The 22,914-nt window shown below is 36.8% G+C and overlaps 4 protein-coding genes across 4 annotated transcripts; 1 reads left to right on the forward strand and 3 right to left on the reverse strand.

The window, feature by feature from the left end:
- Nucleotides 1–406: 406 nt before the first annotated feature.
- LOC125206209 lies at nt 407–4,128 on the forward strand. Its single transcript, XM_048105495.1, has 8 exons — nt 407–1,201; nt 1,291–1,343; nt 1,439–1,757; nt 1,956–2,448; nt 2,648–2,888; nt 2,998–3,274; nt 3,667–3,810; nt 3,922–4,128. Exons 1-8 carry the CDS (start codon nt 407–409, stop codon nt 4,126–4,128), a joined length of 2,529 nt encoding a protein of 842 aa, XP_047961452.1.
- Nucleotides 4,129–5,728: 1,600 nt separating this feature from the next.
- LOC125203959 (UDP-glycosyltransferase 86A1-like) lies at nt 5,729–7,283 on the reverse strand. Its single transcript, XM_048102489.1, has one exon. The coding sequence runs from the start codon at nt 7,253–7,255 to the stop codon at nt 5,843–5,845; it is 1,413 nt and encodes a 470-aa protein (XP_047958446.1). The 5' UTR covers nt 7,256–7,283; the 3' UTR covers nt 5,729–5,842.
- A 4,881-nt stretch (nt 7,284–12,164) lies between these two features.
- On the reverse strand, nt 12,165–14,028 carry LOC125208444 (UDP-glycosyltransferase 86A1-like). The gene is made up of 2 exons (XM_048108060.1): nt 13,497–14,028; nt 12,165–13,198 (listed from the first exon to the last, which is right to left on the reverse strand). Exons 1-2 carry the CDS (start codon nt 14,026–14,028, stop codon nt 12,339–12,341), a joined length of 1,392 nt encoding a protein of 463 aa, XP_047964017.1. The 3' UTR covers nt 12,165–12,338.
- A 155-nt stretch (nt 14,029–14,183) lies between these two features.
- On the reverse strand, nt 14,184–16,176 carry LOC125204416 (UDP-glycosyltransferase 86A1-like). Its single transcript, XM_048103076.1, has 2 exons — nt 15,565–16,176; nt 14,184–15,392 (listed from the first exon to the last, which is right to left on the reverse strand). The coding sequence occupies exons 1-2, from the start codon at nt 16,085–16,087 to the stop codon at nt 14,389–14,391; spliced, it is 1,527 nt and encodes a 508-aa protein (XP_047959033.1). The 5' UTR covers nt 16,088–16,176; the 3' UTR covers nt 14,184–14,388.
- Between the last annotated feature and the right edge of the window lie 6,738 nt (nt 16,177–22,914).

A 22,914-nucleotide genomic window follows, 5' to 3' on the forward strand; every position in this document is an offset into this window, starting at 1 on the left:
CATGACGTTGCAAAAGTAACCTCTCTTGTCTAGACTTCTTTATTGCGAATATTAGAACGGTGAAGTGTGTGTGTATTTTAATGCGGATACTAGTCGGCCCAAAAGAAAATTGTTATTTGGCATGCGATACACACATAGCTGTGGTGGTAAATACGTGACGATTATCCAGTTTATCGTGTGAGTATTGTGATGCCCAAAGGTGGACATTGCTTGACATGATTTTATTGTCAATATTTGATCACTACAAAGAGGTTGTCACTTACAAGTTTATATTACAGTCCAAAGACTTGATTTAAATGTTGTGCCGGTAACTCGAGATGTTATCTTCTTATTTGAATTTTATGATGTGAGCATGACAGTATTTTGGTTTTGTTTCTCTGTTCAGTTAAGATGTCTATCTACCAACATGCAAAACATTCCTATGTTGAATGAGTCTAATTTTAAGGATTGGAAGGAAACTCTTCTGATCACTTTGGGCTGCATAGATCTTGACCTCACGTTAAGAACCGAGAAACCTGCCCCTCTTACGGATGAAAGTACCGCTGATCTTAAGCGGGACTTTGAGAGGTGGGAGCGCTCGAATCGCGTGAGTGTTATGATCATCAAGCACAGCATCCCAGAGGCCTTTCGGGGCAGGGCTTCTAAAGATATTGCTGATGCTAGTGAATACCTCGCCAAAATTGAGGAGCGTTTTGCTAAAAATGAAAAGTCTGAAATAAGTACGCTTCTTGCAAACTTGATCTCAATGAAGTATAAGGGCAAGAGAAACATAAGGGAGTACATCATGCAGATGTCTCAAATTGCTTCAAATCTGAAGGTGCACAAGCTTGAAGTCCCTGAGGACTTACTTGTGCATTTGGTGTTACTCTCTCTTCCAACACAATTCAGTCAATTTAAGGTCAGTTATAACTGCCAGAAGAAGAAATGGTCTCTTAATGAGCTCATTTCATACTGTGTACAAGAAGATGAGAGACTGAAGCAAGATAGAGTTGAGGTTGCTCAACTGGCTACTAGCTCTATCAATAAGGGAAAGGGCACTAAGAGAAAGGCTATAGAGAATGTTGTTGTGGACAAGGGGCCATCACAAAAGAAGCAACATAAGAAAAATGGTTGCTTCTTATGTGGTAAGCCTGATCATGTGAAGAAGAATTGTGCCAAGTATAGCGCCTGGCGTGCTAAGAAAGGTACAATTCTAGCTTTGGTATGTTCTGAAGTTAATTTAGCTTCAGTCCCTAATGATATTTGGTGGGTAGATTCTGGTGCTACTACTCACATAAGTTTATCATGCAGGGCTGCCGAAAGCCAATTGATGGTGAAAGATACATCTATGTGGGAGATGGCAAGTCGGTAGAAGTAGAGGCCATTGGGCATTTTAGATTGTTATTAAAGGCTAAAATTTTTCTGAATTTGAAAACACTTTTATTGTACCGTCATTTAGATGGAATTTGGTTTCTATTTCTGCATTGGACAAATTCGGTTTTTCTTATTCATTCGGAAATAATAAGTTTACTCTTTCAAATAATTCTGGTATTGTGGGCACTGGTTCTTTAAGTGCATATGACAATATTTACTTGCTTGATTCTATTAGTTCATATTCAGAAGCCTTACGTGTTGAATCAAAGGGGACTAAGCAAAAATTAAATAATGAAAATTTGGCAAACTTATGGCACAAGCGGCTAGGTCATATCTCAAAATCAAGAATTGAGAGACTTGTGGCAGATGGTATATTGAATACAGTTACCTTTTCTGATCTTGATGTGTGTGTTCAATGTATCAAAGGAAAACAGACCAAAAATAAGAAATTAGATGCCAATAGAGCTGTAGACGTTTTAGAATTGATACATACGGACATTTGTTGTCCATTCCCTTCGGCTTTATGGAATGGTCAACAATATTTTATATCATTCATAGACGACTATTCTCGTTAATGGTACCTATATTTAATCCATGAAAAGTCTGAGACTCTGGACAAGTTCAAAATATTCAAGGCTGAAGTTGAGCTCCAACTCAACAAAAGCATTAAGAAAGTCAAATCTGACCGTGGTGGTGAATACTATGGAAGAAATGACGGCTCAGGTAAACAACATCAAGGACCTGTTGCCTTCTATCTAGAAGAGTGCGGAATCTTCCCTCAGTACACAATGCCGGGGTCGCCTAGCATGAATAGTGTAGCTGAAAGACGAAATAGAACTCATAAAGATATGGTGAGGAGTATGATTTCTCATTCCTCCTTGCCGCAATCACTTTGGGCGGAGGCATTAAAGACTGCATCATATATTCTCAATCGGGTACCAACTAAAGCAGCTGCTAAAACACCTTATGAGCTTTGGACTGGACGAAAGCCTAGCCTAAGTCACACTCACATTTGGGGATGTCCAGCTGAAGCTAGGACTTACAAGCCAAATGAAAAGAAATTGAACTCCAAAACTGTGAGCAGCTACTTTATTGGTTATCTAGAAAAGTCAAGGGTTACAAATTTTATGATCCTACCACAAGAAAAATTTTTTAGACGGGAAATGCGGTGTTCTTTGAGGATGTTGAGTTTGGGGGGAATAATGCAATAAGGGACATCACTTTTGAGGAGGAATCTATAATCATTCCTACTACTGTTTCTGACAATGCTCAAATTTCTTTACTGACATTGAAGAAGAAGCAGATCATGAACCTCAAGAAAATGATGTTATAAATGCACAACTCCGAGTTGATAATCTCAATGAGGACCAACATCATGTTGATGAGATCATTCAAGTTCAACCTCAACAACCTCAAGAACTAATGCCAATGAGGAGGTCCACTAGAGAAAGGAGAAATGTCATTCCGGATGATTATGTGGTTTTTCTCGTTGAAAATAAAGATAATATTGGTTTGAAAACCAATGACCTGTCACTGTTGATCAAGCAATTAAGGATCCTTAGTTTGAGAAGTGGACCTAAGCCTTAGATGAGGAATATAAGTTAATGCTATTTAATGACGTTTGGGACATTTACCCATTACCAGAAGGTGTGAAACCCATTGGTTGCAATGGATTTTTAAGACCAAAAGGGATTCAAAGGGTAATGTGGATAAATTTAAGGCACGTCTTGTTGCTAAAGGCTTCACTCAGAAGGAAGGCATAGATTATAAAGAGACTTTCTCTCCAGTTTCTTCGAAAGACTCATTCAGAATAATCATGGCATTAGTAGCACATTTTAATCTGGAGCTACATCAGATGGATGTTAAGACAGCGTTCTCAATTGTGAACTTGAGGAAACGATTTATATGGAGCAACCAGAAGGTTATGTGGTCGAAGACCCAAAGAAAATGGTTTGCAGACTTAAGAAATCCATCTATGGGCTCAAGCAGGCCTCTGGTCAATGGTACCACAAATTTTATAAAGTAGTTCTCTCATTCGGTTTCGAAAAGAATGTTATTGATGATTGTGTGTATCACATGTTCAGTGGGACCAGATGCATCTTACCGGTACTATATGTCGATGACATATTGATTGCCACAAATGATAAGCAAATATTGCATGATACCAAGAATTTTCTCTCAAAGAAATTTGAGATGAAAGATCTTGGGGAAGCCTCTTTTGTATTAGGAATCAAGATTCATCGAGATCGCTCTCGTGATATACTACGATTGTCACAAAAGGGATATTTTGAATAAGTGCTAAAAAGGTTTTAGATGCATGGTTGGAAGCCTATAGACACCCCTGTTGCTAAAGGAGACAAGTTTAGTCTTGCTCAGTGCCCTAGAACAAGTCTTGAGAATAATGAGATGAAAAAGATTCCATATGCTTCGGCTATTGGAAGTCTCATGTATGCTCAAGTATGTATTAGACCCGATTTGGCTTTTATTGTTAACATGTTGGGAAGGTATCTTAGTAACCCGGGAATGGATCATTAGAAAGCAGCAAAACGGGTTATGAGATATTTACAGAGAACAAAACATTACATGCTCAAATATAGAAAATCAGATCATTTGGAGATCATTGGGTATTCTGATTCTGATTTTGCTGGATGCCAAAATAGCGGGAGATCCACCTCGGGTTATGTATTTCTGCTGGCTGTAGGAGCCATTTCATGGAGAAGTGCTAAGCAGACGCTTGTGGCACCTTCCACCATGGCAGCAAAATTCGTAGCCTGATATGAGGCATCTTGTCATGGGTTATTACTACGAAATTTTGTCACTGGGCTGCGTATTATTTAAGGAGTTGAAAGACCACTTAGGTTGTATTGTGACAATAACTCTGCAGTACAGTACTCCAACAACGATAGGAGTTCTGCTAAGTCAAAGCATATTGAGATAAAGTTCCTAGCTGTAAAAGAAAGGGTTTGGACAAATTTGTATACAACATATAGGAACGGATTTGATGATTGCAGATCCGCTCACTAAAGGGCTACCACCTAAGGTCTTTCATGGGCATGTAGCTCATATGGGTGTTTTGTCATTTGAGGATATTTCCGTTTAGTGGGAGTAGTTAATTTTGCTAATGCTCTATATTGTGTTTCAACATGTTATAAAACTCCATGTTGTTTTCTGCAGAAATAAAGTATTATGTTCTTGTCCATTATTTGTGTTATTTAGTTTTGGTTTGATCTCATTAAGGATTTGGGAGGACCAGTTGGAAATAGGCATGTATGATCACCTTGCATGAAATATCCATGCTACACTCCATAATTGATCTGCTGTTGATTATATTTGCATATGTGATTACTGATGGGTTTAATCATGAAAAAATATGGTGATTGCCTCTTTTGTCCTATGCCGATATGGTTGAGAATAAGATTGTTCGGGAATACACTATGTGATAGCATATTGAGCGCTCATTCGGTTTGTACACATTTATTCGGTGTCATGTGTTGCCCAAGTGGGAGATTGTTAGAAATTTGGGCTTCCACATGACTAATTTAATGTGTATGGCTATCTTTCAGTTGTCCAATATAAAGTGATCCAATAAAGATTAAAGTTTGGACTAAAGTGTATTTATTTGTTATGGAAATAAGTGTAGATACCAATTTGTGATTTTCTATTTGTTGAGGGACCAAATAGAAAATAAATGAACTTATGTTTTCTATAAATATAAGTTACGGTTATGGTCCCCAGACGTCAGAAGAACGATTCGATATCTCTGTACTCCCTGTAAGACTATTATGAAGAACCTCTCTGATCGTTTGGAAGATCCATAGCCACTGCAAAGCAATTCGAGCAATTCCGTTGTTCTGTTCTAGATGGATCAACGTACGCTTCCGTTTTATGGTTTGTGCTCCTTATCCATGGTTCTTGGTTAATCATTGTAGAGAGGTTTATGTAATTGTTCACTCAATTATTCCAACAAGTGAACCATTTGTTCTCCTTGATTCTAATTTGCACATATTATCTGTTTAAACACGGTAAACTGGTCAGTAATCAAGGCACAAAACTCGGCTCATCACTCCCCTCTCAGCGCCCATTCCACACCTACCGTCCACGGTATCCAGAGTGCAGTGGGACGCTCGTCGCACCGCCCCCCTCCACAGCTCTGCTGTAGATGCGATGCTGTTGCACTATAATCTAGACTAATGAAGGCAAATTTCCAAAGATCATTGTAGAATGAAATATCTATTTATCAGAAATATTGGATTAAGATTTTGATTTCCTAATCATGAGGTGGAAAATTTGGGTTTCCATTATTCACAAAAACATTCCCCCAATATGAGTCGAACCTTCAAATTTGATATAAAACAAAACAAACTTACCACCAAGATTCTGCAAAGTTTCAAGAAGCAAGTTTTATTTCAAGTTAAACAGAGTGCTTTCAAAAGGCATCACAAACACTAAACGATTGGCATGATAAAATCCTAGGAAAATAATAATAATGTTACTCAGAGCATCTCCTAGAAATTTCGTTGCGCACTTGCTCGACAAAACAATCAAAGTTGCGCTCCGATGATCCATTCACATTCACTGCATTTTCAAGCGTACATCTCACTTTTTCAATCTCCTTTCTCAATTCTGCCGACTTTTTCTCACTCAACACAAACTCAATCTTCTCAGCAACTTCCTCCTTACTAATGTGTTCCCCCTCGCACAGATTAATCCCCACTCTCCAATCATCCACCACCAATTTCCTATTCGTGATTTGATCCGTAAACAAAGGATAACAAATCATCGGAACTCCACACCACACACTCTCAAGAATGGAATTCCATCCACAATGAGTCAAGAATCCCCCGATCGCCGGGCTGCGCAGCACCTCATTCTGGCTGCACCACGGCACCACCAGCCCTCTGTCTCTCGTCATATCCTCAAATCCCTCCGGCAGAACCCCACCGCCACCGGATTCCACCATTCCCGGCCGAACAACCCATATAAAATTCACTCCGCTCAGTAAAAGGCCGCCGGCGATTTCCAGAATCACGCTCCTATCAGTGGTCGCCAGGCTACCAAACGAAACATACAAAACAGATCCAGGCGCCTTCGAATTCAGCCAATCCCCGGAGCTGGCTTCAGGCATGAGACTATTCGAGATGGCGAAATCGGGCAGAAAAAGAGGACCGATGGCGTAGAATGGCTGTCTCTGCTGCAAGGCCGATATCGTGTCTCGTTCAAGCTCCTCCACCGTGTTGCAGAGAACAAAATCCGCAGTTTTCACAACATCGAATGCCCGGAAAATGTATTCATGTAACACCTCGAGTTCGGTATCGTGGAAATACGACATGAAATCTCTAGTATTGATGGAGCGGATGCCGGGGACATAATCCACCGTTTCCCGGCGACCGTTAACCGGAACGTGGCCCTTCTCCCGGAGAAGCTCCAAGTGGTAATACAACGAGAAGACTAAAGCCGGCTCCGTCCAGAAGGAAGCGTTCACCAGACCATACTTGGCCGCGATTTTCTCCGACCAGACGCAGAATGTGTCAGCAACCAGAAAGTAATCAAACGAAGAATCAGACTGTAATAAATATCCAACCAGTTCATCAACCTTTTCAGGGAACCTATCGCGGTAATTGGCCACCCATTCGTTTATGTTGGTGGAGCGGTCGCAGTGAAGAGGGAATCCGTCGCTGACGGTTGTGTAGCGGATGTCGAGGCCGGAGGTGCGAGCAGCGGCGAAGAGGTCTGTTTGTGTGGAGTTTTGAGATTGGGAGATTTGATGGTGGACGAATTCGAGGTGGGCGAAGGTGATGGTTATTCCCTTTGAAGCAAGTTTAACGGCGAGGTTCACGAAGGGGACGATATGGCCTTGAAGGTGAAATGAGACCATTATCGCGTGTGGTTTCTTGCTCGCCATATCTTGTTTTCTTTTCTTTATCTTTTTTCAAAGTGGAATCAGTATTTATTAATCCTTTCGTCCGCCAAACTTGACCTGTCATTTTGTTTGTCCACTATTTATAGACGTACACCATTTTTTTTCATTTTTGATTAAGATACACTGACAATCTATTAGTAACTTAATTAATACAAGGTTACCATCTGCTCTGGCATAATCTGACTTTATTAATAGGATAAAACTGTTTATAATTGATTTCTTTTACCATTTGGTCTGGCAGAATCTGACTTTATTAATGTGACAAAATTGATAATTAATTGATATTTTAGAAAATAGAAACTTTTTCATGTTGGATTCTCTTCTAAATTTAATTTATCTAAAATTTTTATTTAGAAAATGGGTCTCATAATGTATTAACACTATTTCCACTATATTTTTTCTTTTAATCTTTTACTTTACTCATTTTTCTCTCCATCTCTCTTAGTTGACCATCAATTCTCTTTTATTTTACCAATTATGCATAAAACTCATGTCATTTTTAAAAGTTTCTATTTATCAACAACGAAAAGAGTATATGAGAAGGGTGTGCCCATGATTTTAACAGACTATTATACTATTTAATATTCTCTTAGTTCCATAAAAATATGTGCACTATCTATTTTCGTCCGTCCCAAAAAAATATGGGCATTTCCATGTACAGAAAGTTATCTCAATTCATTACCCCTATACATCAAGTTATTTACTACCACCATTAGAATATGGTCTCAATATTCACTAACGCTACTTTAAATATCATTTTCATCTTCTCTCTTACTTGACCAATTGTATCTTAATTCTCTTACTGTATCATATGCACATATTTTTATAAGACGGAGAAACTATAATTCAGTTATAAATGTGACAACATCTAAAAAGTGAGTGCTAATATTAACTAATAGGGATATTGGCACCCAAATATCATGGAACATTCAAAAAGTAGAGTTTTTCCCACGAACTTTGAAATTGGCAAATAATATCATGTACTTTACTCTGAGTTTGTTATTTCCCACCGACGAAATAATTCCGGCAAATAATATCATTTTTTTGTAATTTCTCGACAACAACTTCGAGAATTTCAAGATTTTCAATTTTTGAGAATAGTTTTTCTTGAAGCACATCCTCCAAATTTGTTTTTCAATCTATTAATATAGCCAAAAAAAATTTATTGGTGGGAATTAACAAACTCGGGGTAAAATTCATAATATTATTTGTCAATTTCAAAGTTCGTGGGAAAAATCCAACTTTTTGAAAATTACGTGATATTAAGTGCCAATATTCCTAATTAATATGAGATACCATTTGCACTGGCATAATCTGACTTTGTGATATTAAGTGTGAATATTCCTAATTAATATGAGATACCATTTGCACTGGCATAATCTGACTTTATTAATATGACAAAATGTTAATTAATTCATGATTTTTTCTTGTATGCATCCAGTTGTTAGAGTTTTGTATGACTTTATTAATATGACAAAATGTTAATTAATTCATTATTTTTTCTTGTATGCATCCGGTTGTTAGAGTTCTGTATACAACAAAGAATCATATTAAGTGATACTCCCTCCGTCCACGAAAATTCTTCCCGGTTTGACCGGGCACGGATTTTAAGAAATGTAATGGAAAGTGAGTTGAAAAAGTTAGTGGATTGTGGGTCTACTTTTAAAAAGTATTAGTTTTATAATAAAATGTGAGTAGGAATGAGTTAGTAGAATATGGGGTCCACTACCAAAAATGGTAAAAGTGAAATGGAACAAATTTTGAGAGACGGACGAAAATGGAAAACTGGGACAAATTTTCGTGGACGGAGGGAGTAGTATATTCGTAAACTTCTTTGTTTATCTTTTAATACTTTCTCTGTCTCATTGAAATGCTTTCTTTTTTTAATTGTCCTATTAAAAATGAAATGTTTCCTAAAATAAAAATAGCATTACCTCTATTTTTCCGTCTCTCTTACTTTACTCTATCTTCTTTAACTCACAAAACAACACTGCATAAAATCACATGCCGAAAAGCAAATGTTTCATATTTATTAGGACGGAGGGAGTATATAAGAAGGAATATTTTGTTACAGTATATTCTGTTTATACATTTATAAGATGTTATTTACTGTAATTTTCTACTCCCTCCGTCTCATTCAAGATGGCCACCTTTCATTTTTTGTTTGTCTCACTCAAGATGGCCACTTTCCAATTTGGAAAAACCTCCTCTCTCCTCATTAAAATATTCAACTACCTTTTTCCTCTCTACTTTATTCCACCTAACAACACTTCCTAAAATTCTATGTCACTCAAGAATGTGGTCATCTTGAGTGGGACGGAGGGAGTATAAAAAACAACAAATCTAGTTCTTATACTTTTTAGCTTGGTTGTGGGCATCGTTCACAAATAGGTAACACAATCAGTTCTTTCACAAACTAGATAGGCTTTGGCGAAAGGTTGCAATGACAATCCATATGTTTCCTGGCCTTAGGAAATAAACGACATTGGTGTGTTATAGTACTGAACAAATGTAATGGTGAGATAAGTCTTTCTGTTATTTACTAAAAGACGGGATCTCGACGATTATTGTTTCTTAATCAATGTATTTAACAGCGAGCATGCGATATTGGTTATGCACTACATTGATTTATCAAAATGTGCGGGCTTTTCATAACCAAAAATCATGATATCTTAAGTAATGGTGATCAGTTTCTAGCCGTGCTATGATTTTTATTATATTGAATCGTACACAAGCTAAGTCTGGCTTGATAATATCTTCAAGAGGTATTCGAAATAAAATTTGGTTATTTAGAAAAATGCCAAGTTGGAATTTATTTCATGAATAATAAATATGATTCTAAAATGGATAGCTCTTGGAAAAGATGTTAATTTAGTCAAATAGCAGACTTGAATTAATCAATGGATAATTATATTTAAAGAGCAGCAAATGATGAAATTAAAGAGGTAGCCCGGAATGCTCGTAATTTCAGATTTGAACGGATGGGCAATATTCTTTTATCATAGTGGTTGATAATAATAGTATTTTTGAGCTTGAGTTAAATTAGGGTTCAACTTAATTAAAAGCCAAATATGTGCGATCCAAGTTTAAACATATATAAATCTCTAATCTGGTCCAATACGACTTTTTGAATAGGTGAATAAATAAGTGACAGAAGCCCCGAGGCTTCCATACAAAATTTTTATCCTCCCACTTATAAAGATAGGCAAAAATATTTCTCATACTATGAGGGTAGGAATGATGTCTCTTCTTTATTTAATACCTAGATAATTTTGATAAGTTTAGCCCACTCTAAGATCCAAATTAAAGTCTAGAAATCAGTCAAAAGAATCAGGGTCAAAGTTCTAAAGATCTTAACGTAAAGAAGTAGTGAGCAATCTCGAATTTTTGGAGAATGTTGAAGGTATAACTTTTTCTATACCATACTCCATCCGTCCGAAGGAAGATGACCCCCTTCTTCCTTGGACGGCACGAGATTTTATGCAACTTTAATTTGTTGGTTAAGTGTAAAGATTACTGTAAGAGATAGGGAATAAATTACAGATAAAGGTGTTTCTACTTTTAATAATTGGTCATCTTGTTTAGGACAAACTAAAAAGGAAAGTGAGTCGTCTTCAGTGGAATAGATGGAGTATTAGATATGTACCACTCATCTCCTTAAAAGACTTTGTAAGAGGGGAGGGTTATCCACATTTATAAAGATGAGACATGATCATCGTCAAGTTAATGTGGGATAAAATTTAGAGTTTTTAACTTCCACACATGAGCTAGATAAGACAATAAATCATCGATATGAGTTGGAATGAACATCGGACTTCCACTCGTGAGGTAGATAAAACAAAGATAAAGAGATTTATCATCGACTTAAGCCGGCTCCGATACTATATAAAAAAATGAGTGACTAATCCCTTTAAAAGACTTCATAAGGAGGGTTATCCATTATATAGATGAGACATGATCATCACTGAGTCAATATGGAACAAAATTTAGAGATTTTTAACACACCCTTGCACGTGTGGGCCAGAATGCACATTGTACTTCCACACGTGAGGCTGACAAGCAATTTATTTTCTAGAGTTTTATATGCCTGTTACAGAAATTATATGACATTCCTAGCATGCAACATATTTATATTGCACGAATAGATTTATTCTAAATAATCATCCAAATTGACATACTTTGATATGTTTGAATTCAAAAACACTGGTCTCCACCGATGTCTCCATTACTCCATTTTCCATCCCTACCCTTTTGTCACTCATTCAACCATTATTTGTATTGTCGCCAGCACATTATCGTTTTTGTAGGTAACTTCATCTCCGTATATGTATAGTTCCACATCGGCCAAATTCTGAAATTTTGGAGCGGTGCTATTGGAGATAAATAAGTAAGTATAGTTGGTAGATAATGGGGAGAAAAAACTTTTCAAAATTAGAATGTTCATACTTTTCAGAGACGGACTAAAAGGAAAATTATTCATACTTTTGAGTGACGGAGGGAGTAGAATTTAAACGTTCAGATTTAATTTAATGTCATTTGAAATTTGTATACTTTATCTATTCGCTTAATAATAACATATAAAAACAAAAAGTAAAATATAGAAAATAATACTTCTTTCGTCTACAAAAATAGTCTTATTTGTGGACTGTACGAGTTTTAGTGCAAAAATTAGTAAAGTAAGATAGATAAGGAGAAAAACAGGTGAAGTAAAAGAGTTACGAAGAAAAAGTAGGTAAAGTGTAATAAGAGAAAAAAAAAGTGAGAAAAGTATAAAACATGAATTTTCCACTTTAAAGAAAAGAAACTATTTTTTATGGACATCCCAAAATGGTAAAATGCAACTATTTTTCATGAATTGAGGGAGAAATAATTAAAAAAAAAAACTCTCATATTCTGAGCATCAAAATGCTTAGAAAAAAATCTGGTCATCTTAATGCCAACATTTCCTAGTTGTGCTTGGAAATATTCCTTGACTAAGAACTTGGTGCTCGGAAATTCCGAGAACTTTTAAAATCTCACAAACCATATTATCAGTTCGGTTTTAGTCGTGGAAATAAACAACGAATCAGTCGGAATCAACCTCCTCCTCAGCCTCCTCAGCCCGTGCCTCAGCTCTGTCCCACAAATCGTTGAAAAATTGCAGAAAATTTGCCTGCATCGACCCATCTTCATCCAAAGCACGTAGCATCAACGCTCTCATTTTGTTCATCTCATCCCTCAGAGAGTTTGAAGATTCAGCACTCATCAACTGCTTAATCTTCTCCGCAACTTCTCTCCGATCAACCGATGTTCCGTCGCAGAGATTAATCCCCACCTTCCAAACATCAACCACTAATTCCCCGTTGCTTGGCTGATCCGCAAAAAACGGATAACAGATCATCGGAACGCCACACCATATGGCTTCTAGAATCGAGTTCCACCCACAGTGCGTCAGGAATCCTCCAATAGCAGGATTGGAGAGCACCGCGCTCTGATTGCACCACGAAACGATCAGCCCTTGATCCTTGCTCTCGTCCTCGAATCCATCGGGCAAAACTTGTGGGTCGTCACGAATAACCCAAACAAAGTGGACTCCGCTGAGGAGAAGCCCGTTGGCTATCTCCTCAGCGAGTTGGCGGTTGCTGTGAGCGAGACTGCCGAATGAAACATACAAAACAGAGCCACGAGGTTTCGAGTCGAGCCACGAGGTGAAGTCTGCTTCGGCCCACAGGCTCTTTGGAAGAGCAACATCGGTGGTGAAGTTCAGAGGGCCGACCGCGTATGTTGGCTGGTTGTGGTGCATATCGGAAACCAACTCGTGCTCGAGCTCGTATACGGTGTTGATCAGGATGAAATCTGCTTGCTTCACCTGCTCGAACGCTTCCGCTACAATCTTTTTGGTTATGCTGGTATTGAAGGCCGGGTCCTTGCTCTCGACCTCATCACCTGTTCATCAAAACAACATTGCATAAAATCTCGTGCTGAAAACCAAATGTTTCACATTTAATGGGCCGAAGGAGTAGTATATATGGTCCTGTTAGATTGAGAACTATATTAAATTAATAACTGACAAGTATGTCAACGACCTACATTATATATGTAAACATGGATACATTTGTATGTCAACTAAATGTAGTTTACTATGTATGTCTTCGTGTTGACATAGTTGTAAGTTAGAAAGTTATCAACTAATCGTATCTCATTGTACATATACGGAGAAATTAAGGGCACAAACAATACACACCTTTTATTGGCAAGTAGCCCTTCTCTACAAGAAGATCATAGTGATAGTACGTTGCAAACATCAGAGCCGGCTGTGTCCAAAAGGACACATTCAAGATGTTGTACTTTCTAGCAATACTTGCAGGCCAAGGGTAGAAAGTATCAGCAACCAAGAAATGCGCAAAAGCCTCATCATCTTTGTGGATTATGTCTCCGATCAACTTATCCACACGTGATGGGAAATCGAGAAAAATAGCCTCCCAGTGTTGCTCCAAGTTGACTATCCTGTCAAAATCCGGCGGGAATCCGTCACTAATTGTGGCATAGCGTATGTCTAGACCCGACCGGCGAGCTACAAGGAAGGGATCGGCCTTTTCCACGTTAACACCTTCAGCTTTGGATAACATATGGTGAACGAACTCGTTGTGGGCGAACGTGACAGCACACCCACTTGAAGCAAGCTTGATCGCCAGATTTTGGAAAGGGGCGATATGGCCTTGGTAGAAGAAGCCAATCATAATGGCATGTAGCTTCTTCCCACCCATTTTTCTCATTCTAAATTTCAGAATGTGAATATAGATGCTATTGATCTAGATCTAGGCCATGTATATATACATGTATTGGTGATATTTTTATTTACACATAGCAGTCCGAAGACGGCCTTGGCATCAATTGGAAAGCTGAGTTAAAAACAAAAAGAAGAGACGAATGAAACCGAACATAAAGCACACTAATTAAACTTGAATATCATAAATTTACATATGTATTGGACAAATGGAATGAGGCAAATTAGTTAACATAATCAATAAGCTACTATTTACAAGGTTATAAAAGATCAAATGTTTAATTTCTTCTCTACATCAATTCAATCATACAAATCATCAAAAACTGAATCAACGGCCGAATTTAGGCCATTAGTTTAAATTACCAGACAAGCTAACAATTGTTTGCTTAACTGCTGTGGGAGCCCAGACATGGCCTATGGTTTGGTCTTGAACATCAAAGGCCACCCCTGCTTTTTTCTTGATATTGGCCTTTATGTCTTCCATAAACACCCTAAAGTTTTTCTCAGACGATCCATCACTCGTCACCGCGTACTCCAACGTCCTACTCACCTCCTTGATCGCATTCCTCAACTCCTCCGAAGACTCCCCGCTCATCAAATACTTGATCTTCTCCTCAACTTCATCCCGCATGATCGAAGCCCTATCACAGAGATTAATCCCTATCTTCCAGTCGTTAACCACTAATTTTCGATTAGTAAACTGATCAGTGAACAAAGGGAAGCATATCAGAGGGACCCTACTCCATATGCTTTCCAGCACCGAGTTCCATCCACAGTGCGACAAAAACCCCCCAATCGCAGGATGTGAAATGACCTTAATCTGGCTGCACCACTGCACAATCAGCCCTCTGCCCTTCATCCCGCTCTCAAATCCGGGAGGCAAGAAGTTAGCCTCGTCCGAGTCCACAATGTCGGGCCGGATCACCCACACGAAGTTCACACCGCTGAGCAAGAGCCCGCGTGCTATCTCCCAAATCTCTTGCTTGCTAGTGGTGTGAGCATGGCTCCCAAATGACACGTACAGAACAGACCGGTTGGGCTTGCTGTCGAGCCATGGCGTGCAGTCTGATTCAGACCACAGGCTCGTGGCCACGCCCTGATTGCTGAAGCCCGAGACAATGGGGCCAATGGCGTACGTAGCCTGCTTCCGGTGGAGAGCTGAGAGCGTGCTGAGCTCGAGCTCTTCAACCGTGTTGCAGATTATTATATCCGCCTTCTTAACATCCTCGAAAGCTCGGTAAATCACGCGATGCACCACGGTGCATATGTCGTCGGCTTGGAGGTACGACATCAAGTCCGTCGGCTTCATTGCTCCAACTCCCGGTATGTAATCAATCATGTCTTTCCGTTTGGCTGAGACAAATTGGAAACACATTCAATCACATCCTTCATATATCCAACCACATTCAAATTTCAAATCATTCAACTCAACTAGAAAGTAGTAATTCCAACAATGACAGAACCAATTAGAAATTGATCGGAAAATGACGAAAACCTAACAAATTGAGAAGAAATCGAAAATGACCTTGGGAGCCGAAGTGGCCATTCTTCCGGAGGAGATCTAAGTGATAATAGAGCGACAAAACGAGCGCCGGCTCGGTCCAGAAGGAAACGTAGACTAAATTGAACTTGCGCGCGATATCGGAGCCCCAAACGTAGAAGGTGTCGGCGATCAAGCAGGTGACCGGAGGATCGGAGTCAGCCAAATTGGAAATGAGCTCGTCGACGTGGGCGGAGAAGACGTGAATCAAGCCCTCCACGAATTGGTCGTGGTTGACGGAACGGTCGAAGCCGAGGGGGAAGCCGTCGCAGACGGTAGCGTAGCGAATGTCGAGGCCGGAATCTCTAGCGCCGGAGAAAATATCGGCGCGGCCGGCGCCGGTCTGGGCGTGGGAAATGCGGCGGTGGACGGATTGGGTGTTGATGAAGGTGATTGTGAAGCCGTGAGAGGCGAGCTTGACGGCGAGGGAGACGAAGGGGTTGATGTGGCCTTGGTAGGGGTAGGGGATCATGATAGCGTGAGGGCGCCGCGCCGGATTGCCCGCCATTGTTGTGGACGTGTGTTTTCCCGGGCAGTCGGCGGAAAATGTTGGATTTTTAGGTGGTGTGGTGAGAGAAAGGGAAAGCTGTGGAGAGAGAGAGCTGGAGACGATGTAAAATAAGCCCCTAAATAACAGATTATTATTGGTTGGTTTTTCGCTCTAAATTTCCAACCTCCAATAGATTCTATTTTATTTTGGAGCACCCAATTTCATTTTTAATTAAGTAATGTCCCCTAATATTCATTCTTTAAAAGAGAGTTGAAATTGGTCTTTCCTTGGGCCATCATATTTGTGTACTCCAATATACTAATAGGATGTGGTCTGTGGTCCCCAAAGGAAAGTTTGCATAATTATTGGTGTGACATTTATTCGGGTGGTGTAGTTGTGTAGATTTATTTTAAGGAATCAATGACGGTGTTTTTATTTTAATTACATTTTCTTTCATCCTTCTTTTTATAGTAACTCATTTATACAGTTTGACTTTCAGATTTTAGTACAGTTTAATTTCATTTTTTATATAACTCCAATATTCAAAAATGATAAAAGAAAAAATTGATAAAATAAAAAAATTTAGTGTTCTTAATTACATTAAAAAATTAGCCTTTAACTAATTTTTAGTTATATCAACTCATTGAAATTGAAGTCATCCCTCGTCCTAAATCATCATGTATATCTAAAGAATATATGCACTTTGAATCGGCACAAATTTTAATGTAAAATTGATAAGGCAAGAGAGAGGTAGAGAGAAAAAGTAATTAAATTATTGTTAGTGGAGAATGGATCTCACCTCATAAAAGAGAAGACTTTTAAAATTAGAAAGTGCATATTTTTCTATGACGGATTAAAAAGAAAAAAATGTACTCCCTTCGTCCCACATAATTTTACCCAGTATTCCATTTTAGGTCGTCCCACATAATTTTACCCATTTCACTTTTACCATTTTTGGTAGTAGACCTCATATTCCACTGACTCATTCTTACTCACATTTTATTATAAAACTAATACTTTAAAAGTAGGACTCACATCCCACCAACTATTTCAACTCACTTTCCGTTACATTTCTTAAAACCCGTGTCGGGTCAAAGTGTGTAAAATTATGTGGGACGGAGGAAGTATATTCTTGTAGGACAGAAGGAGTAATATATACTCTCTCTCCCATAAAAGTTGAGTCGTATTTTTTTTTAGTCCGTCCCAACAAAGTTGAGTCATTTCCTCTTTGAAGAAAAGACAAAACATCTAATCACTCTTTTTTTATTCCATCATTTACTTTACTCTCTCTTATCTTTCCTACTTTTTTTCATCTCTCCTATTTATTTAATATAAATTCTTAACCTCCGTGCCCAAAAGTTTTGTCTCAATTTTTATAGGACGGAGGAAGTACGTAGTAGTAATATGAGGAAATATTGGCTTCACTTATTACTAAATAAGTGTAGCAGCACATCGTGATGTATACATATGAGTATATAGTAATAGGAATGTAATCAAATATAAACTCTAAATAATGTACAAACTCCAGACTATGATCTGAATCATCAGAAAATGTCAACAGATGACAAAATAATAGCAATAGAAAATGTCAACACAGTTTCAACAGTTGATGTTGTGTTGACATTATATTGATATTGTATTGACATTGTGTTGACATCAAAATCTTGAAATTTTACACTGTGTTGACATTGTGTTGACATGGAACGTGATCAAATGCAAACTCTATATATTGTACGAACTTCAAACTATGATCTGGACCGTTAGAAAAAATCAATAGATGACAAAGAATTAGCAACAGAAATGTCAACACAGTGTCAACGGTTGATGCTGTGTTGAATTTTGTGATGACATTGTGTTGACATTTTCTGTTACTACTATTTTGCCATGTGTTAATATTTTTTAACGATCCAGATCATAGTTTTAGAGTTTGTACGATATAGTATGAGTTTGCATTTTATCACTATCAGTGTTAACGTTGTATTTGCACTATTGAAAAATTTAAAATTTATATAATATATGAGTTTAAATTTTATTACTTATTAGTTTATATTTTATCACTGCTGCGTAGTAATATGAGAAAATATTGGTTCCACTTATTACTAATTAATCGTAGCCAGCACATATTTGTATTCTATTCTATGCCACCACACAAATTAAGGGCACCTTTGGAGTAGAGTTTGGCACGATTGAATTTTTTGATCAAAAACTTTTAACACAGCCGATATAATAAACCGGGAGAAGAAATAGAGTATAAAAAGTCGAGAGGGCAAAATTTGATAAGTATTTTTTATTAACTTAGGTTTTATACTGATTATTTCCTAACCCATGGAAAGCAAATTTTAAGTTCATGGATAATAGTATCAAATTAGGGAAAAATTTGTAGTAATAGTATGGACTGATTAATAACTTTATAAATAATTTATTCTTTATCATTTCTTTTACAAAATTTTTTAATTTAAACAATATTTAATTCATAATAAAAAAATTTTACTATGTCAAATGTATGTATGCAATCAAATAATTTAAATTGTCCGACATACGTAAATTTTTAAAAGTGATTAATCGTTACCTATACATTTTAATAGATGGTTGGAAATCATTTATAATTTAAAAGTGGTACTATAAAATATCGTATGATGGATAATTTGTTCATTTAAGAGGAAGCGCCGCGGTGGTGGTGGAAGCGCCGCATACCTGGCGGTGATGAGGCAGAGGTGGCGGTCTTCACAGCGGCCTATTGCGCGCCACGAAACCGCCGCAACGGTCCTTTTCTAGTTTTTTTAAAAAATTATTTCTATAAATACAACCTCTTCCCAATTCATTTTTTTCCATTCCATTCCAATCTCAAATCTCAAAGTTTTCTCAAATCCACTCTCCGAAAATTCCGATGATGAGTATCAACGCGCATGAGATGTGGCCTATGACGCATTGGTTGAAGAGGTGGCACACGAAGTACAGGAGGAGGGGGAGTGGGCTGCGGCAGCGGCGGTCCCTCGCACGATCCAGAATAGGTGGACAATCACCCACGACCACGTCGGGGCTAGCCAGCGGCTGATGGATGACTACTTTGCCGAAAACCCGCATTTTATATATTTATTAATTAGTTACGTTATGGGATTTCTTAATTTTTTTTATTTAATTTATACGATGTATTAATTTAAATTAATTAATGTCTTAAATAAGTATGCATTTTTTGAAAATTTATCAAGTTAAATAAATAAATTTTGATGTAAAATAGTATAAACAAATTAAACGAGAAATGAAAAAGAAAGAAATTTGATATTCTTTTAATTAAAATAAAAATTAAAGTAGTAAAGTAGTAGGAACACTCATGTTGATTAGAACATTGCATAAGACACAGCATAAGATGACGGGGATGATATGTAGTACTCCCTCCGTCCCAAGATATTAGACTCATATATCATTTTGGGGTGTCCCAACATACTTGAGTCCTTTCTATTTAGAGTAAAAATTTACTTTATTACCAACTCCAGTTACACCACTAAATAACATCTCCTAAATTCATGTGTCCAAAAGAAAGAGGTCTAATATCTTGGGACAGAGGGAGTAATTTATATAAAATATATATGCGACACTGAAAAAGTAAAGAAAATAGGTGAATATGCATTTTGGTTTGAAGATTTGGTGTGAATCATTCATACAAAATTATCAGTTCATAAATTTCTTCACCAATAATTCATTGTATTATGGAGTACACATTAATTATTTACTATTTTTATATAATGATATTATTCTTACTTTTGTTTTGTTAATTCTGATTAAAAATATTTTGAGCTGTGCATCGAATGGGTGTAATACTAGTTCACTATAAATAGTGGCGGACACACGTTGAAGTGATAAGGGGCTTAAGCCCTCCCCAAACGTTTTTTTTTTCTATAAATTTCTAATGCAAAAATTTTAAATTTTTAGAATGTATCTTCAGCTCTTCCCAGGGTAATGTCTTTGATGTCTAAATTATTAAAGGTTTAATGGAAGGAGGGGCTTGACAATACAACTACCGTTAAAAACTACCTACAACAATGGCGGTGAATAGAGTTGGAAAGAAGAAAGAAAATGAATTAATTAACGGTTGTCAAACACTTTTAACTTAAATAATTAAAATAATATTATAAAAAAAATCAATATCCTATTCCTAAGTAAGTGGAACGTTTTAGGCTTTACAAATATTATAAAAAATGTTATATCATTCTTTTTACTAGTTCCTCCGTCCTACAAAGATTGTCTCACTTTAACTGAGCACGGATTTTAAAAATGTAATGAAAAGTGAATTGAAAAAGTTGGTAGAATGTGAGTCCTACTTTTATATATTAATTTTATAATAAAATGTGAGTAGGAATGAGTTAATAGAATATATGGTCCACTACCAAAAATAGTAAAAAGTTAAATGGGACAAACTTTGTGGGACAAACGGAAATGAAAAAATGGGACAATCTTTATGGGATGGATTAATTTAAACTTGTGTTCGGATTATTTTTAGGTAGGTATTTACGCATTTTTATAATAAATTTTACTCTCACTTTTATCATAAATGGTAATAGGGTCTCAAGTTCTACTAACTTATACCACTCATATTTCATTTAAAACTACTCATATTTCACTAACTTTTTTTCATCCACTTTTCTTAATATTTGTTAAAACTCGTGCCGCCAAGAAATGAAACTCCTAGTAGTAGACAATGAAATACTTATTGTGATTTTATTTTATATACACTCTCTTCGTTCGCCATTAAGAGTCTCATTTCTGGACGGCACGAGTTTTAAGAAATGTTAAGAAAAGTGAATGGATAAAAGTTAGTGGAATATGAGTCTCAATAGTATATATTAGTTTTAAATGAGATGTGAGTTGAATGAGTTAGTGTAAGGCGGGACCCTATGAACATTTATGGTAAAAGTGAACCGGGACTCCTATTCGCGGACGGACTAAAATGGAAAAACGGAACTCCTATTCGCGGACGTTATATTTACGAAAAATTTTAGTGAAGCCCCTGCCAAAATTAATTTCTGCGTCCGCCACTAACTATAAATCCTAATTAAGTGATAGTTGCGATCAATCAGGAAAAGAAAATAATAAAACTAACTGAATTCATGGGAAATTCACTACATATTAGTTCTATATCTGAAATTAGATCTTATATAATATTTTCTCCGTCCCACTTCAAGAGTCCCGGTTTACTATTTTTGGGTATCCCATTTTAGGAGTCCCAGTTAGAATATTCCATAATTGGTAATAGGCCCCACATTCTACTCACATTTTTCCACTCACATTTTATTATAAAACCAATATATAAAAGTAGGACCCACATTCCACTATCTTTTTTCACCAACTTTCTTTTATATTTCTTAAAACCTGTGTCAAACTCAACCGGGACTCCTAAAGTAGGACGGAAAGAGTATTAATATAAAAATTATGTATTCAAATATTTTTTTTTCATTTTAGAACTTTTATAGTATAAATTTGATTTTTTTCATTTGGATAAGCTTTCGTATTGGATTAGTCTAAAACCATAAACTTTAATCAAATACAAGTATTTTATCACAAATGATTTACAATATTAAAATTATATTTCTTATGTTATACTATTTCTCAACCTGATCCGAATAAGATATTTTTCGGTGAAGACTCGCATTGATTTAGTTAGATTTAGTTGTGTCAAATAAAATAAAGTCACGTAGGCTAAATATGAATATGATGATTGACGTATTATAGGAACAACAAACAACCTATAAAATTTGTAATATTTTAAAAAATTTTAAAATTCATGCAATATAAAAATTGAATTAAAATTTTTAAAAGTAAGGATCAATACTCGTATAATACATCGCATTTTCTAGAGAAGAATGTTACCCACTAGGCATATCTATGCGAACAAGTTCAACCAATCCAAAAATAGATACGTGCATGTGCCTTTTTCTCTTTTTTAAAGGGCTACAAGTAGTTGGGACATTTTATGTACACCACATATTCTTCTACTCCATTTTACTAATGGAGTATAACTGTTTCAGCCAAACGACACTTACACATTGTAGAGTACCGCATACAAATAGCAGAAATCAAATAAAATTATAATCCAATTCGTCTCTAATAATTTGTTACTATTTGATTCGACACGAATTTTGAAATATAATAGAAAATAAGCAGTACTCCCTCGCCACCATTAGGATTCCAATTTTAGGAGGCACGGATTTTAAGAAATATTAAGAAAAGTGGATGGAAAAAAGTTAGTGGAATAGGAGTCCCACTTATATATACTAGTTTTAAATGATATGTGAGTGGAATGAATTAGTGGAGGGTAAGGTAAAACTGAACCGGGACTCCTATTCAACGGACATACTAAATTGAAAAACGAGACTCTTATTCGCAGACAGAAGGAGTAAGAGTTAGCAAATGTGGGTCATACTTTTATAGTTTTATTATAAAGAGTGAAGTAGTACAAAACTAGCACCCAGAAAATAGGGTTTGCACATTTTTAGTACCCAACATTTACAAAATCACATTTTCAGTCAAAACGTTTTATAAATCCCAAATTCAGTCCCGATTTTTACTGTTAATCTCCCGATTGTAATGCAATAACTTAAATAATACTCCCTCCGTCCCGGCTAAGATGACACATTGCTTAGCCCGCACGAGATTTTAGGAGTTATTGGTTAAAGTGTTTAATTGGAGAGAGAAGGTGGGTAAAAGTATTAAAGTAGAGAGATAAAGAAAGATGAATATTTTAATATGAGTGAAAAAAAGTGGTTGAGTGTATTAATTGGAGAGAGAAAGTTACCAAAAAAGGAAATGTGTCATCTTAGTTGGGACACACTAAAAAGAAAAACGTGTCA

This window comes from Salvia hispanica, chromosome 2 (genome assembly GCF_023119035.1).
Source record: "Salvia hispanica cultivar TCC Black 2014 chromosome 2, UniMelb_Shisp_WGS_1.0, whole genome shotgun sequence".
Classification (NCBI taxonomy): Eukaryota; Viridiplantae; Streptophyta; class Magnoliopsida; order Lamiales; family Lamiaceae; genus Salvia; species Salvia hispanica.

What these genes read in the sequence shown, in the direction of transcription:
- LOC125206209 (XM_048105495.1), top strand. Translation starts at nt 407, where the DNA reads ATGCAAAACATTCCTATGTTGAATGAGTCTAATTTTAAGGATTGGAAG. An exon ending in TGTGAGCAGCTACTTTATTG is followed by an intron (nt 2,449 to 2,647) that starts GTTATCTAGAAA and finishes CTGACATTGAAG; the next exon opens with AAGAAGCAGATCATGAACCT. An exon ending in GAAGTCTCATGTATGCTCAA is followed by an intron (nt 3,811 to 3,921) that starts GTATGTATTAGA and finishes AGATATTTACAG; the next exon opens with AGAACAAAACATTACATGCT.
- LOC125203959 (XM_048102489.1), bottom strand. Translation starts at nt 7,255, where the DNA reads ATGGCGAGCAAGAAACCACACGCGATAATGGTCTCATTTCACCTTCAA.
- LOC125208444 (XM_048108060.1), bottom strand. Translation starts at nt 14,028, where the DNA reads ATGAGAAAAATGGGTGGGAAGAAGCTACATGCCATTATGATTGGCTTC. An exon ending in GGGCTACTTGCCAATAAAAG is followed by an intron (nt 13,199 to 13,496) that starts GTGTGTATTGTT and finishes TTTGATGAACAG; the next exon opens with GTGATGAGGTCGAGAGCAAG.
- LOC125204416 (XM_048103076.1), bottom strand. Translation starts at nt 16,087, where the DNA reads ATGGCGGGCAATCCGGCGCGGCGCCCTCACGCTATCATGATCCCCTAC. An exon ending in TGGCCACTTCGGCTCCCAAG is followed by an intron (nt 15,393 to 15,564) that starts GTCATTTTCGAT and finishes AATTTGTCTCAG; the next exon opens with CCAAACGGAAAGACATGATT.